This window comes from Girardinichthys multiradiatus, chromosome 6 (genome assembly GCF_021462225.1).
Source record: "Girardinichthys multiradiatus isolate DD_20200921_A chromosome 6, DD_fGirMul_XY1, whole genome shotgun sequence".
NCBI lineage: Eukaryota > Metazoa > Chordata > Actinopteri > Cyprinodontiformes > Goodeidae > Girardinichthys > Girardinichthys multiradiatus.
This window is the reverse complement of record NC_061799.1, coordinates 41,806,737-41,819,495: the sequence shown is the minus strand read 5'-3', so window position 1 is coordinate 41,819,495 and position 12,759 is coordinate 41,806,737. Positions and strand designations below refer to the sequence as shown.

At 38.1% G+C, this 12,759-nt stretch overlaps 1 protein-coding gene across 6 annotated transcripts in view; it reads right to left on the bottom strand.

Annotated features, from left to right (window-relative positions):
* Positions 1–2,301: 2,301 nt before the first annotated feature.
* vipr2 (vasoactive intestinal peptide receptor 2) overlaps positions 2,302–12,759 on the bottom strand; it is an 89,479-nt gene continuing 79,021 nt past the window's right edge. For all 6 annotated transcript variants that reach the window (XM_047368526.1, XM_047368522.1, XM_047368523.1 and 3 more), the window contains exons 12-15: positions 9,469–9,560; positions 5,736–5,865; positions 5,613–5,654; positions 2,302–5,082 (exon numbers count right to left, since the gene is read on the bottom strand). In XM_047368526.1, the coding sequence (XP_047224482.1) occupies positions 4,909–5,082; positions 5,613–5,654; positions 5,736–5,865; positions 9,469–9,560 (438 nt within the window). In that variant the 3' untranslated portion in view covers positions 2,302–4,908. The remainder of the gene's footprint in view (positions 5,083–5,612; positions 5,655–5,735; positions 5,866–9,468; positions 9,561–12,759) is intronic.

Below are 12,759 nucleotides of genomic sequence, written 5' to 3'. Positions count from 1 at the left end.
AAGGAGTACTTACAAAAACTGCTTGCACTTACTCAAGTCATTAAGCACATGAGAATCATGTGAAATTAAACAAGGAATACCTCGTGGCTTGTTTTCATTCTGTATGCCTTAAGCCAAGTGTCAGGTTTTTTTTGTTTTGTTTTGTAACAATAAGTAATACAATATTTAAAATAAACAGTAAGAAGCCATTCCATTTACTTATCATGTTTTAACACAAATCTTTAACATTATTACACAATAACAACAATTAAGTAAAAGCAAAGAAACCAGTTAAATATTCAAACTTTCTGGTGATGACGGTGCTTTTCATGAACATTTACCTGAACCCATCAAAACCCTGTACTGCAAATAGTAACTTCCAGGAATTTATACTTCCAATAAATTAAAGGAATCTGTTACATTTCAAAATAAACATTTAGGCTCACAATTATTCCTACCCATGACAAAAGCAGGTTTAAAGTAATGTTTTAGCTTTTCCTGGGAGCTAAAGATTAGGGTGATTGTAAGGAGGCCTTCCAACCTTAAAGAGTTCTTCCCAAAGATAAAATGTCAAAATACCAGTAAGTGCGACATCCAAAATGCTGATCAGCAATTAGAAGAAGGGTTTGAGTTCTGTAATGCCAATAAAGATTTTTCCATTATTATCAAGATGGGTATATATAATGTTTGTCGTGACATTTTAAAGTTTTTTTTTCCAGGGGACAACTGTGGCTCAGGGTTAGGGTCTTGCAATCTGAACGTTGTTGGTTTGATTCCAGCTTCCTCTTGTCACATGTCGATGTTCCACTGGGCAAGACACTTAACCCCAAGTTGCCTACATATCTGCTCGTTGATGTATGAATGTGGGCGCATTAGTGAGCGCGCCCACATTCAACAGTATTTGTGTTCTTATATCAGGTTACAAATAGAAAATTGTTAGATTTTAAGATGCAAAGCATTGGGCAAAACTTTTATTACTCTTACCGAAGAAAGACGGAAGTATAGTAGATCCAACATTGTTGATTTAAAGAAATAAAAGTGTAGTAAAACTTGTCCTAGCCAAAACAACAAAAAAGGATTTAAATCTTAAGCCTGTCATAGGAAAATGCTACCCTTACAGGCCTAATCGGTAAGACGAAACATAGCATGATGATAAAAGTCTCAAAAACAATCATAAGATGATGTTTTTGTTAAAACCTGCTAGAATGAAAATAAAGGGGCAGCTTGCAGTGGCAGTGGACCGATCCACCTACTGAATGGTGGATTAAACCTTTATCTTATGCTCTTTTAGCTGCATTCAGTAGCAGAACTGCAAACAGATTTAAATCAGCAAAATTATTTTTGATAAACTGAACATTTCCTGAGAGATGTAAATAAGATAAGGACAACAACAAAACTACTTGGCTGCTGGTTGGAAATAACATGTAATTTCAATGCTGTTCGTGCACTTATGTTTTGTTCAAGCAGTTTATGTGGAAAACATAATAAATTACAAAACAAAGTATCTTTTGCCTTATTTTTACTGCTGTACCTTTTTTTTTTTTTAAAGAAATGTAAATTTTGGCTTCCCAAAAGATTGAATATTTTTCTCCGGCTGTGTGTGTGGTAAAAATCCATTTCAGAGGTGCTGTGGTAGTGAATACATATCTACATTGGAAGATAGAAGAGCATAAAAAGAATCAAGTTTTACACAAAGCTCCTATTTAAGACTGTCAGTCGAGGAATTTCTCTCAAGCAATCTTTCTAAAATGGTTATGTATCTTAAGCTGTTTAAAACCTCACCCTCTCTTCAAAATGCAGATTTGGAAAATAAATCCTCTCTTCTCTGAGGGTTATTACCAAAATAATGTGAAAAATCAGCAAAGAATGCAGTTTCAATTCAAGCACTGTGCCAAATATCAAATATTACACTACAAGCCTTAACGAGGGCTCTTTTTAGACACATTGTAATCAGCTCCCTTATTTTGGCGAAATAACACCTTCAGGCTGAGCGCCTGCTTTACCAGAGCGTTGAAAATAACTTCAGACCTATCAAAGCAGATAATAAGACTTCGGAACATGCACAGCATATAAACAGAAGCAGTTCAACTAATGTACATTAAAATGATACCATTTTCCAGAACAGATTCTGAATTGGTTCAAACTACACTGTATTCAGCAGTGTAATATGTATAAGCTCAGACAACCTGAACTCATAAGCTGACCTGGGTCAAATATGCATGACTGACAGCAAACTGTCCAAACAGGAGGAGGAAACTTGATTAATCTCAACTAAACACTTTGAATTCAAAACTTAAAAATATGCTACTGATTTTGCTGTTCAAGTTAAAGACACGACAACAGTTAAACTGCATTCAGAGAAAAACATATCCCCTTGATCTTTATGACTATAGGTTACTGATGCCACATTGCAAGGTTTTAACATGTGAGAAACACCAAAAGGTTCCTCTTTTGCCCGTCCCCTGAAAGTCTTTTAATGTTTTTGATGACAGTATGGTTGACATTTTAATATTATGTGCAAGCCTTTCAAAAGGGTAAAAAAACCCAAAAAAACATTTGCAGTAATTTTCAGTATTGCATTTCTTCTCCCACAACTGTGACTACCATGTCATTACAACAGCATTTCAGCAGGCAACTATTTAGTTTGAATCAAATTTTATTTTTATCTCAAACTTCAGAAAGCAGGTAAAACAATTTGAATTTAAGTAGAGCTCTAAACAGTCCAATTCAAAAATGTTTTATTTTTTGTTCAGTATTTCTAATAAGCAGAATCATAAAGTCTTCTTGCCAGTCAAACCACTAGATCATATCAAATGTTAAAGTAAATCCGAAGCAGTGGTCATCTTCCAGACTCAAATATCTCCTTTAGCACATCTTTATTATTCTGTACATTATGGTGCCCAGTTTGGACAACCAAAATGGTGCAGTCAGCCACCATATTAACCTCTGAGCATCTCACATACAAAAATACAAAGTAGTTTCATAACTCCATCATAAAGTGTCACAATTTCCCCACAGAGCCTATAAAAAGCAACACATAGGTCATTTGAGGAATGTACTGAATAATAGTGACGTGTTAAATGAGTCAAGTTTTCGCACAAAGCAATACACGTGGGTCCAGCTTATAACTTCGCCTGCTGAAGCTTGGAACTGGATTCCTGACTCATTCGCCAATGATGAAATATCTTGACTAATCTTTAACAGAAAGCTCCACATCTGCTGCTGCTCTGTATATCCACTCTGCTTTTATCCACTGCTTAAAGTAATTAAAGAAACACTTTTTAATCACAGGATAATATCAAGTTAGTTAAAATTTTGGGAAACTGAGCTGGTCAGGTAAGTGGTAGAAGAGGTTGTTAATCAGTGTCAGCTGTTTTAATGTCGTCTCCAATCACAATATGAAGAGCGTGAAGGAGATTCCAGGAGACAGGCAGTTACTGTAGGAGAGCTGGACAGGACTGTCAGAGGTCCTTAGCCCATCATCAGGACCAGTATCTGCCCCTTTGTGTAAGGAGGAACAGGATTATTACTGCCAAAGCCCAACAAAGTGACCTCCAGCAGGACACTGGCGTGAATGTCTCTGACCAAACTATTAGAAACCGATTTAATGAGGGTGGCCTGAAGGCCCAACGTCCTCTAGTAGGCTCTGTGCTCACCGCCCAGCACAGTGGAGCTTGACTGGCATTTACCAAAGAATACCAGAATTGGCAGGTTGCCAATTGCCAGTAGGCGTCAGGATGAAATCTTAGACCCATTGTTAGACTCTTTGCTGGTGCAATGGTGCTACTGATTGGCCTCCATGCTCCCCTGACCTAAATCCACTAGAACACCTCTTGGACATAATGTTTAGGTGCATCCGACGCCTCCAAGTTGCACCTCAGACTCTCCAGGAGCTCAGTGATAACCTGGTCAGGATCTAGGAGGAGATACCCAAGGACACTATCCTTGATCTCATAAGGAGCATGCCCCAGCGTTATCCAGCATCCATACACACACATGGAAGCCATACAAACTACTAAGTACTATTTTGAGTTGCTGCAATGACAATGTACTATCCTGCTGCTTCAGGTTTTCAGTTTAAATTTCTCTGTCTTCGGATTTAGCCCTGGGTTCTCATTTTATTCAAATAATGTGGCATCCTTTTGTTCCCAACACATTATTCATTCCATATCAGAATCAATATTCAGCAAGATTGTTTTCCAATTGAGATCTGATGTGTGTTCAAAATGTTCCTTTAATTTTTTTGAGCAGTGTATTTTTGAAGAATCACATTGTCCACAGTGCCTCTGATTTCCTAAAGAGATTCACTCTCCAGTCATTATTGCTACTGTCTTGTTTTCAACAGACATTGACTGCTCTGTCTGCTATGCCGCTTGTTTGTGCTTTTAAGTGAGATTCTGACTTGAACAGTCAACATGCAGAGCTGAATATGCTACAGGATACATGCCAGAAACATCAATGTAGAGTCTAATCTGCTATGTTTTTCTTCTGCAGAACCAGAATCAGTTCTGGTCTTCATCTTATTCATGTTAATTCCGCATTTGTAAAGTAAAACTGATGACCTTATGCACATTAAGAAGACAAAAAGATAATACTAAAACCTATGCATGTGTGCCAGTAACTGAACTTAACTAAAAATATATTTCATGTGAATAATAAAAAAATATTCAAGTGTTTTTGTTTAACATTTTCCCATATGTCCACTAACTCCAGGAAAATCAGTCTAAGCATAAAGCTCTTACAGCTCTTAGCACTTAGGAAACACCTGCAGATATTTCTAAAACTGGAACCAACATTTGCTAATAAATATGCGGGGCATTTCTTCCATTTTAGTATCTTTAAATTAGGAAAACCATTTGACCCAGGTCAACCTGGAGGCTACATTTATTTTATTGTCTGTTGTTTGTGTCAAACGTTTCACTCATGTTCTCACAGTATTGTAGTCTCCGATTGCAGGATGGACTGGTCTCTGGAGGTGTGCTGAAACTGTGTCATCTGCTCTGAATCATTCCTGGAGGTGAAGTTATTGTTGAAGTGATGAGCTCTGCTCAAGTGGCAGTTCAGACACATACTCCGCCACTTCCTCTTCAGCTCGCCCTGAACCTGAGGAAAAGAGGTTTTAAAAACTTAATTCTACTACCAAATCATAATCATGTTTCTACCGATCACTTTTGATACTCCCATAGAAACTGTGCTTTGAAAACCAGCGCAAGTATACTTAATTTATTTATTTTTTGACAATGTCATGCACTCAACTTTGTCCTGTTCCAACATGACTGCACCAGTGAACAAAGCAAGGTCATCACTGACTGGATGCAATCTGCTGGGTTTCCTTAGATAGAAAAACTTTTTATCCAATTTGAATAAAAAGCTAACTCTGACTGCACTGTTCAATTGTTAGGATTAATAGGAATGTATGTACCTGACTGTTGTGAAGTGCCTTGAGACAACATGTGTTGTGAATTGGCGCTATATAAATAAAACTGAATTGAATTGAATTGAATTGAATAAAGAGATGTATGAAGACGTTTGGTGTAGAAGACCTTGACTAGTCTGCACAGAGTGCACAAAGGTGCAAAATGTTCTGCATTTTATTAGTGAAAATTAAAGATTTTATGTGAGTGAGAACTCACCTCACTGTTCAGAAAACAATATAGGATGGCCACCACCAGACCCTGGAAAAAAAACTGTTTTCAGTGAAATCAGGAGCAAAACATGCATCAGCAGGGACAGCAGGTAGGAAGAAGGAAGCACACCTGGAAGGAACCGAGAGCCAGGTCAAAGAATATTTTGTAATCTTCTGCGATGGATTCGCTGGGAGACACGAAGACCACGTAGTGGATCCCAAACAGAGGAATGAGAAGCAGGGTGGACTTGGCCAGCCGTCTGAGAACAAAGAAAAATTGGGGATATTGGAGAGAGATTTTACAAAAATCTTGTTTTTTGTGATTTCCTATAAGTGCCTATGAAATTAAAACAATTACACCAAAGAAGAAATAAAAAAAAAAACAAATAAACACAAAACAAATAAAGCATTAACAATCTGCTTCGTTTCAGCTAGAAAGTCCTAGATTCAAATCCTGGTCTGTCCTTTTGGATGGAGTCTGCATGTTCTCCCTGTACATACAAAGAGTTTTTGACTTCTCTGACTTCCTCCCAAGTTACAGAAACATACAACAATTTAGAGAGTGTTTAGTTGGAAACTCTCTAGATTGCTCTAAGTGTTAGTGTGTGCATGCATGTTGTCAGTCCTGTGTGTCTCTGTGTTGGCCTTTGATGGACCCATGACGTGTTGAGGACATACCCTGCCTTTCACTCACTGACCAATGGAGAGAGACCAGGCCCTATGTAACTCTGCAGGATTAGCAATCATACAAAATGTACGACTAGATGTTTTTTGTCTGGGCATGTAATGCATAGTTTGTTGTGGTGAAGGACCCAAATGCAGATGCCCCTAAGGGTGACCTCCTGATGCCCCACAAGTCCATAAAACAACTGGAAATCAGGTAGACGCAGTATGCCTTGTAATTTGAACCAGAGTTGGGAAGGTTAAGGGTGACGCAGAAGAAGGGACAAAAACAAATGCAAGACAAGCCGGCGGCAGAGGGCAGTTTATGGAGGTGTCTCAGGGTTCAGCAGCAAAACTCTGGAAGGTGACAGTAGTCTGGACTACGCCACCTTCCAGAGCGCTGGAGAGATGCTTCCTCCTCCACCTGCAAGCGCACTGCTGGATCGTGAGGCAGAACCAGGCAGAGGCGAAGGTAAAGACAGTGATGAAGAAAAAAATGAAGATGATGATGGATCAGGAAGAGATGATGAAGGATGCTGTACTGAGAAGCTAATGGCTGCTAAAAGGGAGAAGATTGCTGAGTAGAAAACAATGATGAAGATGGCTCAGATGCTGGCAAGGGACACTCTGGAGATGGCAAAAATACCTGAAATAGAGGTGATGAGAATGATGGTGGAGAAGGATGCTCTGGAAATGGAAGGTATGAGAATTGCATCTTTGGCTCCTTTATAAGTGGGGAATAGATTGCCCCTGGCACTAAGGTGGGGGAGGACATGCTGCAGGTAGTTCTAGGGCATGTGGCATGGGTGGAGAGGAGGATAAACACCTGGTTTATAGCTGGAGTTTCTGACAACACAGGAACCAACATTTACAGTGCCTTGCAAAAGTACTCGGCCCCCTCTAACTGGTCAACCTTTTGCCACGTTTCAAGCTTCAAACATAAAGATGTAAAATTTAAGTTTTTTCTGAAGAATCAACAACAAGTGGGACACAATTGTGAAGTGGAATGAAATTTATTGGATGTGTCAAACTTTTTTAACAAATAAAAAACTGAAAAGTGGGGCGTGCAATATTATTCGGCCCCTTTACTTTCAGTGCAGCAAACTCACTCCAGAAGTTCAGTGAGGATCTCTGAATGATCCAATGTTGTCCCAAATGACTGATGATGATAAATAGAATCCACCTGTGTGTAATCAAGTCTCTGTATAAATGCACCTGCTCTGTGATAGTCTCAGGGTTCTGTTCAAAGCGCAGAGAGCATCATGAAGACCAAGGAACACACCAGGCAGGTCTGAGATACTGTTGTGGAGAAGTTTAAAGCCGGATTTGGATACAAAAAGATTTCCCAAGCTTTAAACATCCCAAGGAACACTGTGCGAGCAATCATATTGAAATGGAAGGAGTTTCAGACCACTGTAAATCTACCAAGACCCGGCCATCCCTCTAAACTTTCATCTCAAACAAGGAGAAGACTGATCAGAGATGCAGCCAAGAGGCCCATGATCACTCTGGATGAACTGCAGAGATCTACAGCTGAGGTGGGAGAGTCTGTCCATAGGACAACAATCAGTCGTACACTGCACAAATCTGGCCTTTATGGAAGAGTGGCAAGAAGAAAGCCATTTCTCAAAGATATCCATAAAACGTCTCGTTTAAAGTTAGCCACAAGCCACCTGGGAGACACACCAAACATGTGGAAGAAGGTGCTCTGGTCAGATGAAACCAAAATCCAACTGTTTGGCCACAATGCAAAACAATATGTTTGGTGTAAAAGCAACACAGCTCATCACCCTGAACACACCATCCCCACTGTCAAACATGGTGGTGGCAGCATCATGGTTTGGGCCTGCTTTTCGTCAGCAGGGACAGGGAAGATGGTCAAAATTGATGGGAAGATGGATGGAGCCAAATACAGGATTCTGTTGGAGTCTGGGACGGAGATTTATCTTCCAACAAGACAATGATCCAAAACATAAAGCCAAATCTACAATGGAATGGTTCACAAATAAACGTATCCATTTGTTGGAATGGCCAAGTCAAAGTCCAGACCTGAATCCAATCCAACCTCACTGAGCTCCAACTGTTTTAAAAGGAAGAATGGGCAAGAATTTCAGTCTCTCGATGTGCAAAACTGATAGAGACAAACCCCAAGCGACTTGCAGCTGTAATTACAGCAAAGGGTGGAGCTACAAAGTATTAACGCAAGGTGGCTGAATAATATTGCACGCCCCACTTTTCAGTTTTTTATTTGTTAAAAAAGTTTGACACATCCAATAAATTTCATTCCACTTCACGATTGTGTCCCACTTGTTGTTGATTCTTCACAAAAAATTTGAATTTTATATCTTTATGTTTGAGGCCTGAAATGTGGCAAGAGGTTGACCAGTTCAAGGGGGCCGAGTACTTTCGCAAGGCATTGTACTAAACAGAAAACTAGAGGTATATTTACAAGGAAGACAATTAAACAGGTCAGTGATTATTCTGGTGCAAAACAGCTGAGGAAGATTGGCTGGACACGCCACAGAAGTAATACAGTTAAAAACACAGGGATCAGGGACAAAATAAGGTAATAACTGACTGCACGCAAACACAGATAGAGAAACTAAACTTAACAAAAGGTGTCTGAGGATCACAATCTGCCTGTTATCTCAGCCAAGGGGTATGCTGATCAGCACAGCTCTAACACTGAGCCTTTACTAACCACACTTACAGGGGTTACTTATGTAGAACAAACCAGATGTTTCCAGGTTTTCCACCTCCTGCCTTTTATGCTATGATCTGTATTACTTCAACAAAGCTTAGATTTCACTACAGGCTAAAGATGCTTGAAGATTCAAAAACTTAACTTCAGGTTGGGACTTAGTAGAAGAAGCTGCTACAGAGGTTTTATCCCCTTTTATGAAGAGGCTGCATCATGAAATGCTGCCTTGGTCAATGAGTGTTATGGTCATCCTTACCAATTCTGACAGCTAGGGAATATGAAATGTGCCACGTGTATCTGATGATCTGTTTTTTTTATATTATGAAGCAGTCAGCTGTTTCCACTCTAATTGAGCAGGTGTAGACACACGTCTTGACATATTGTCAGCGTTTATTAACAATATTTTGTATAAATACTTAAAAACAGGCTTTGGATGACAGAATGTCTGTGGTGCTGCTGCTGTTTAAAGAGTTTCCAGTTTGGATTTACTATGAGATACCTGTACTGTGATTGGTCATTGCCGCCAATGTCAGGACATCGCAGCTTCTGAACCAAGATCCGAATGATGTTGATGAACTGGATGAAGTTGACCTGGAAGAAGAGCAGGAAATAACTGACTACACGAGACAGAAACACTGTGTCTAAATGTATGATGTTCAAAATGAGGTTTTAAATCATAACCAGTAAAAAAAAAAAAGGCTCGGGAGACATACAGTCATGGGAAAATCTATGTACACCCTTGCAGCTTCTATAGGCCTGCCGCTGCTAATATTAATCAGCACGCAGTGTGAGCACCTCTATGGAAAGTGGAATATTGGCAGTTTGGTGGCTAGAGTGTACAGGTTTGTATTAACCTCAGGGAAGCAACTGCCGCTGCCCATCAATCAAAGAAATGACAGAATGTAATTTCCAAAATAATTGCATTCTGTCACTCTACAGAGAAAGATTACTCACATATAGAAGACATATAAGACAGCTGCCAATTTTCCCAGCAAATTCACTAAAAGGTCAGAACATGCAATATTCAGAGAAATTATAAAAAAAATCAAAAACAAGCGCTCCATCTCAGAGACTTCAGTTTAACGTGTTATATGGTAAAGTCTGGTATAGTAAACTGTGAAAAAGACTTAACAAGAACAGCTTGTTTGAAAGGGTTCATAAGAAAGCTTTTTCTTTGTGGAATAAATCAGAAACAGCTTTATTTGCCAGTCTTTGGTTCCAATTTGCTCTCAAAAAGGAAGACTTTTACTTCAAAAATATAAAAGGACATATGCGCACACACACCCACACATACATATACATACACATATATATATATACACACATATATATATATATATACACATATATATATATATATATATATAAACATATATATATATATATATATGTTTATATATATATATATATATATATATATATATATATACACATATATATATATATGTATATATATATATATATATATATATATATATATATATATATACATATATATATATATATATATACATATATATATATATATGTATATATATATATATATATATATATATATATACATATATATATATATATATACATATATATATATATGTATATATATATATATATGTTTATATATATATATATATATATATATATATGTTTATATATATTTATATATACATATATATAAACATATATATATATATATATATATATATATATATATATGTTTATATATATATATATATACATATATATAAACATATATATATATATATATATATATATATATATATATACACATATATATATATACACATATATATATATATATGTGTATATATATATATATATATAAACATATATATATATATATATATATATATATATATATATATATATATATATATATATATATATGTTTATATATATATATATACATATATATAAACATATATATATATATATGCACTTTAATAGGTACATATATATACAGTGTTTTTAAGGATGGTTGAATTACTGCAAATATGCATGTACTGATCTGGACACTCTGACACAGCCTGGGGAAAGAAACCATTTTTTTGGTAGCTTTTCTAATCCTGTACAAGTCCTGAATGGAGGAAAGGTCAGCCTTGATGATCCATTCTGCAGACCTAATTGTTTGTTGTATTTTGAACCTGTCCTTTTTTGTGGCTGGGCCAAACCATAAAATGATGGAGGAATACAGGACTATTAATTAGTAATGGCAATGTACAAAATGACCAGCAGCCCTTGTAGAAGGTTCTTGACTTGCTGCAGGAAGTATAGTCTTTGCTGGGGCTTCTTACAAACAGTGTCTATGTTTGAGGACCATCTCAGTTCCTGAGAAAGGGTGGTTCCTAGGAACAGGAAGTGATCCACAGCAGACAGTGTTGTTGTAAATGGTGAAAGAAGGCAGTGTTTGGGGAGTTCTCCAGAAGTTCACTATCATAACCCTCATTCGCTGCTGCTGGTCAAAGAGGAAGCTGGTAGTCCACTGACAGGTGGAAGCTGGTACTTTGAGCTTCTGGTGGAGGATGTCTGGGTTGATGGTGTTGAAGGTGGAAATTAAGTCCACAAAAAGGGTCCTGGCGTACATTTCTGGATGGCTGAGGTGATGCAGGATGAAATGTAGTCTCAGGTTGACTGCATCATCTGTCGACTTGTTTCCCTGGTTAGCAAACGGCAGGCAGTCCAGAAGGGGACCTGTGATGTCATTCAGAAGCTTCAGCACCAGTACCTAAAAGTATTTCATAATCACAGGTTGACAGGTCTGTAGTCATTTAACCCTGTAATGGACTGGGATGAAAGTGGAGCCTTTGAAGCACGTAGGAACCTCTCAGCTCCAGAGACTCGTTGAAGATATAATTGAAGATGGGGGCCAGTTGATCAGCTCAGGCTCTCAGGCATGAGGGGGAGACATTGTAAAGTCCTTTAGCTTTCATGGTGTTGAAAATGTTTATTTACATCTTCCTCAGAGATGTTAAATCCAGACAGACTTGGGGATCTTTTGCATATACAGTGCCTTGCGAAAGTACTCGGCCCCCTTGAACTGGTCAACCTCTTGCCACATTTCAGGCTTCAAACATAAAGATATAAAATTCAAATTTTTTTTAGAAGAATCAACAAGTGGGAGACAATCGTGAAGTGGAATAAAATTTATTGGATGTGTCAAACTTTTTTAACAAATAAAAAACTGAAAAGTGGGGCGTGCAATATTATTCGGCCACCTTGCATTAATACTTTGTAGCGCCACCCTTTGCTGTAATTACAGCTGCAAGTCACTTGGGGTTTGTCTCTATCGGTTTTGCACATCGAGAGACTGAAGTTCTTGCCCATTCTTCCTTGCAAAACAGCTGGAGCTCAGTGAGGTTGGATGGAGAGCGTTCGTGAACAGCAGTCTTCAGCTCTTTCTACAGATTCTCGATTGGATTCAGGTCTGGACTTTGACTTGGCCATTCCAACACCTGGATACGTTTATTTGTGAACCATTCCATTCTAGATTTGGCTTTATGTTTTAGATCATTGTCTTGTTGGAAGAAAAATCTCCGTCCCAGTCTCAGGTCTCTTGCAGACTCCAACAGGTTTTCTTCCAGAATGTTCCTGTATTTGGACCCATCCATCTTCCCATTAATTTTGACCATCTTCCCTGTCCCTGCTGATGAAAAGCAGGCCCAAACCATGATGCTGCCACCACCATGTTTGACAGTGGGGATGGTGTGTTCAGGGTGATGAGCTGTGTTGCTTTTACGCCAAACATATAGTTTTGCATTGTGACCAAACA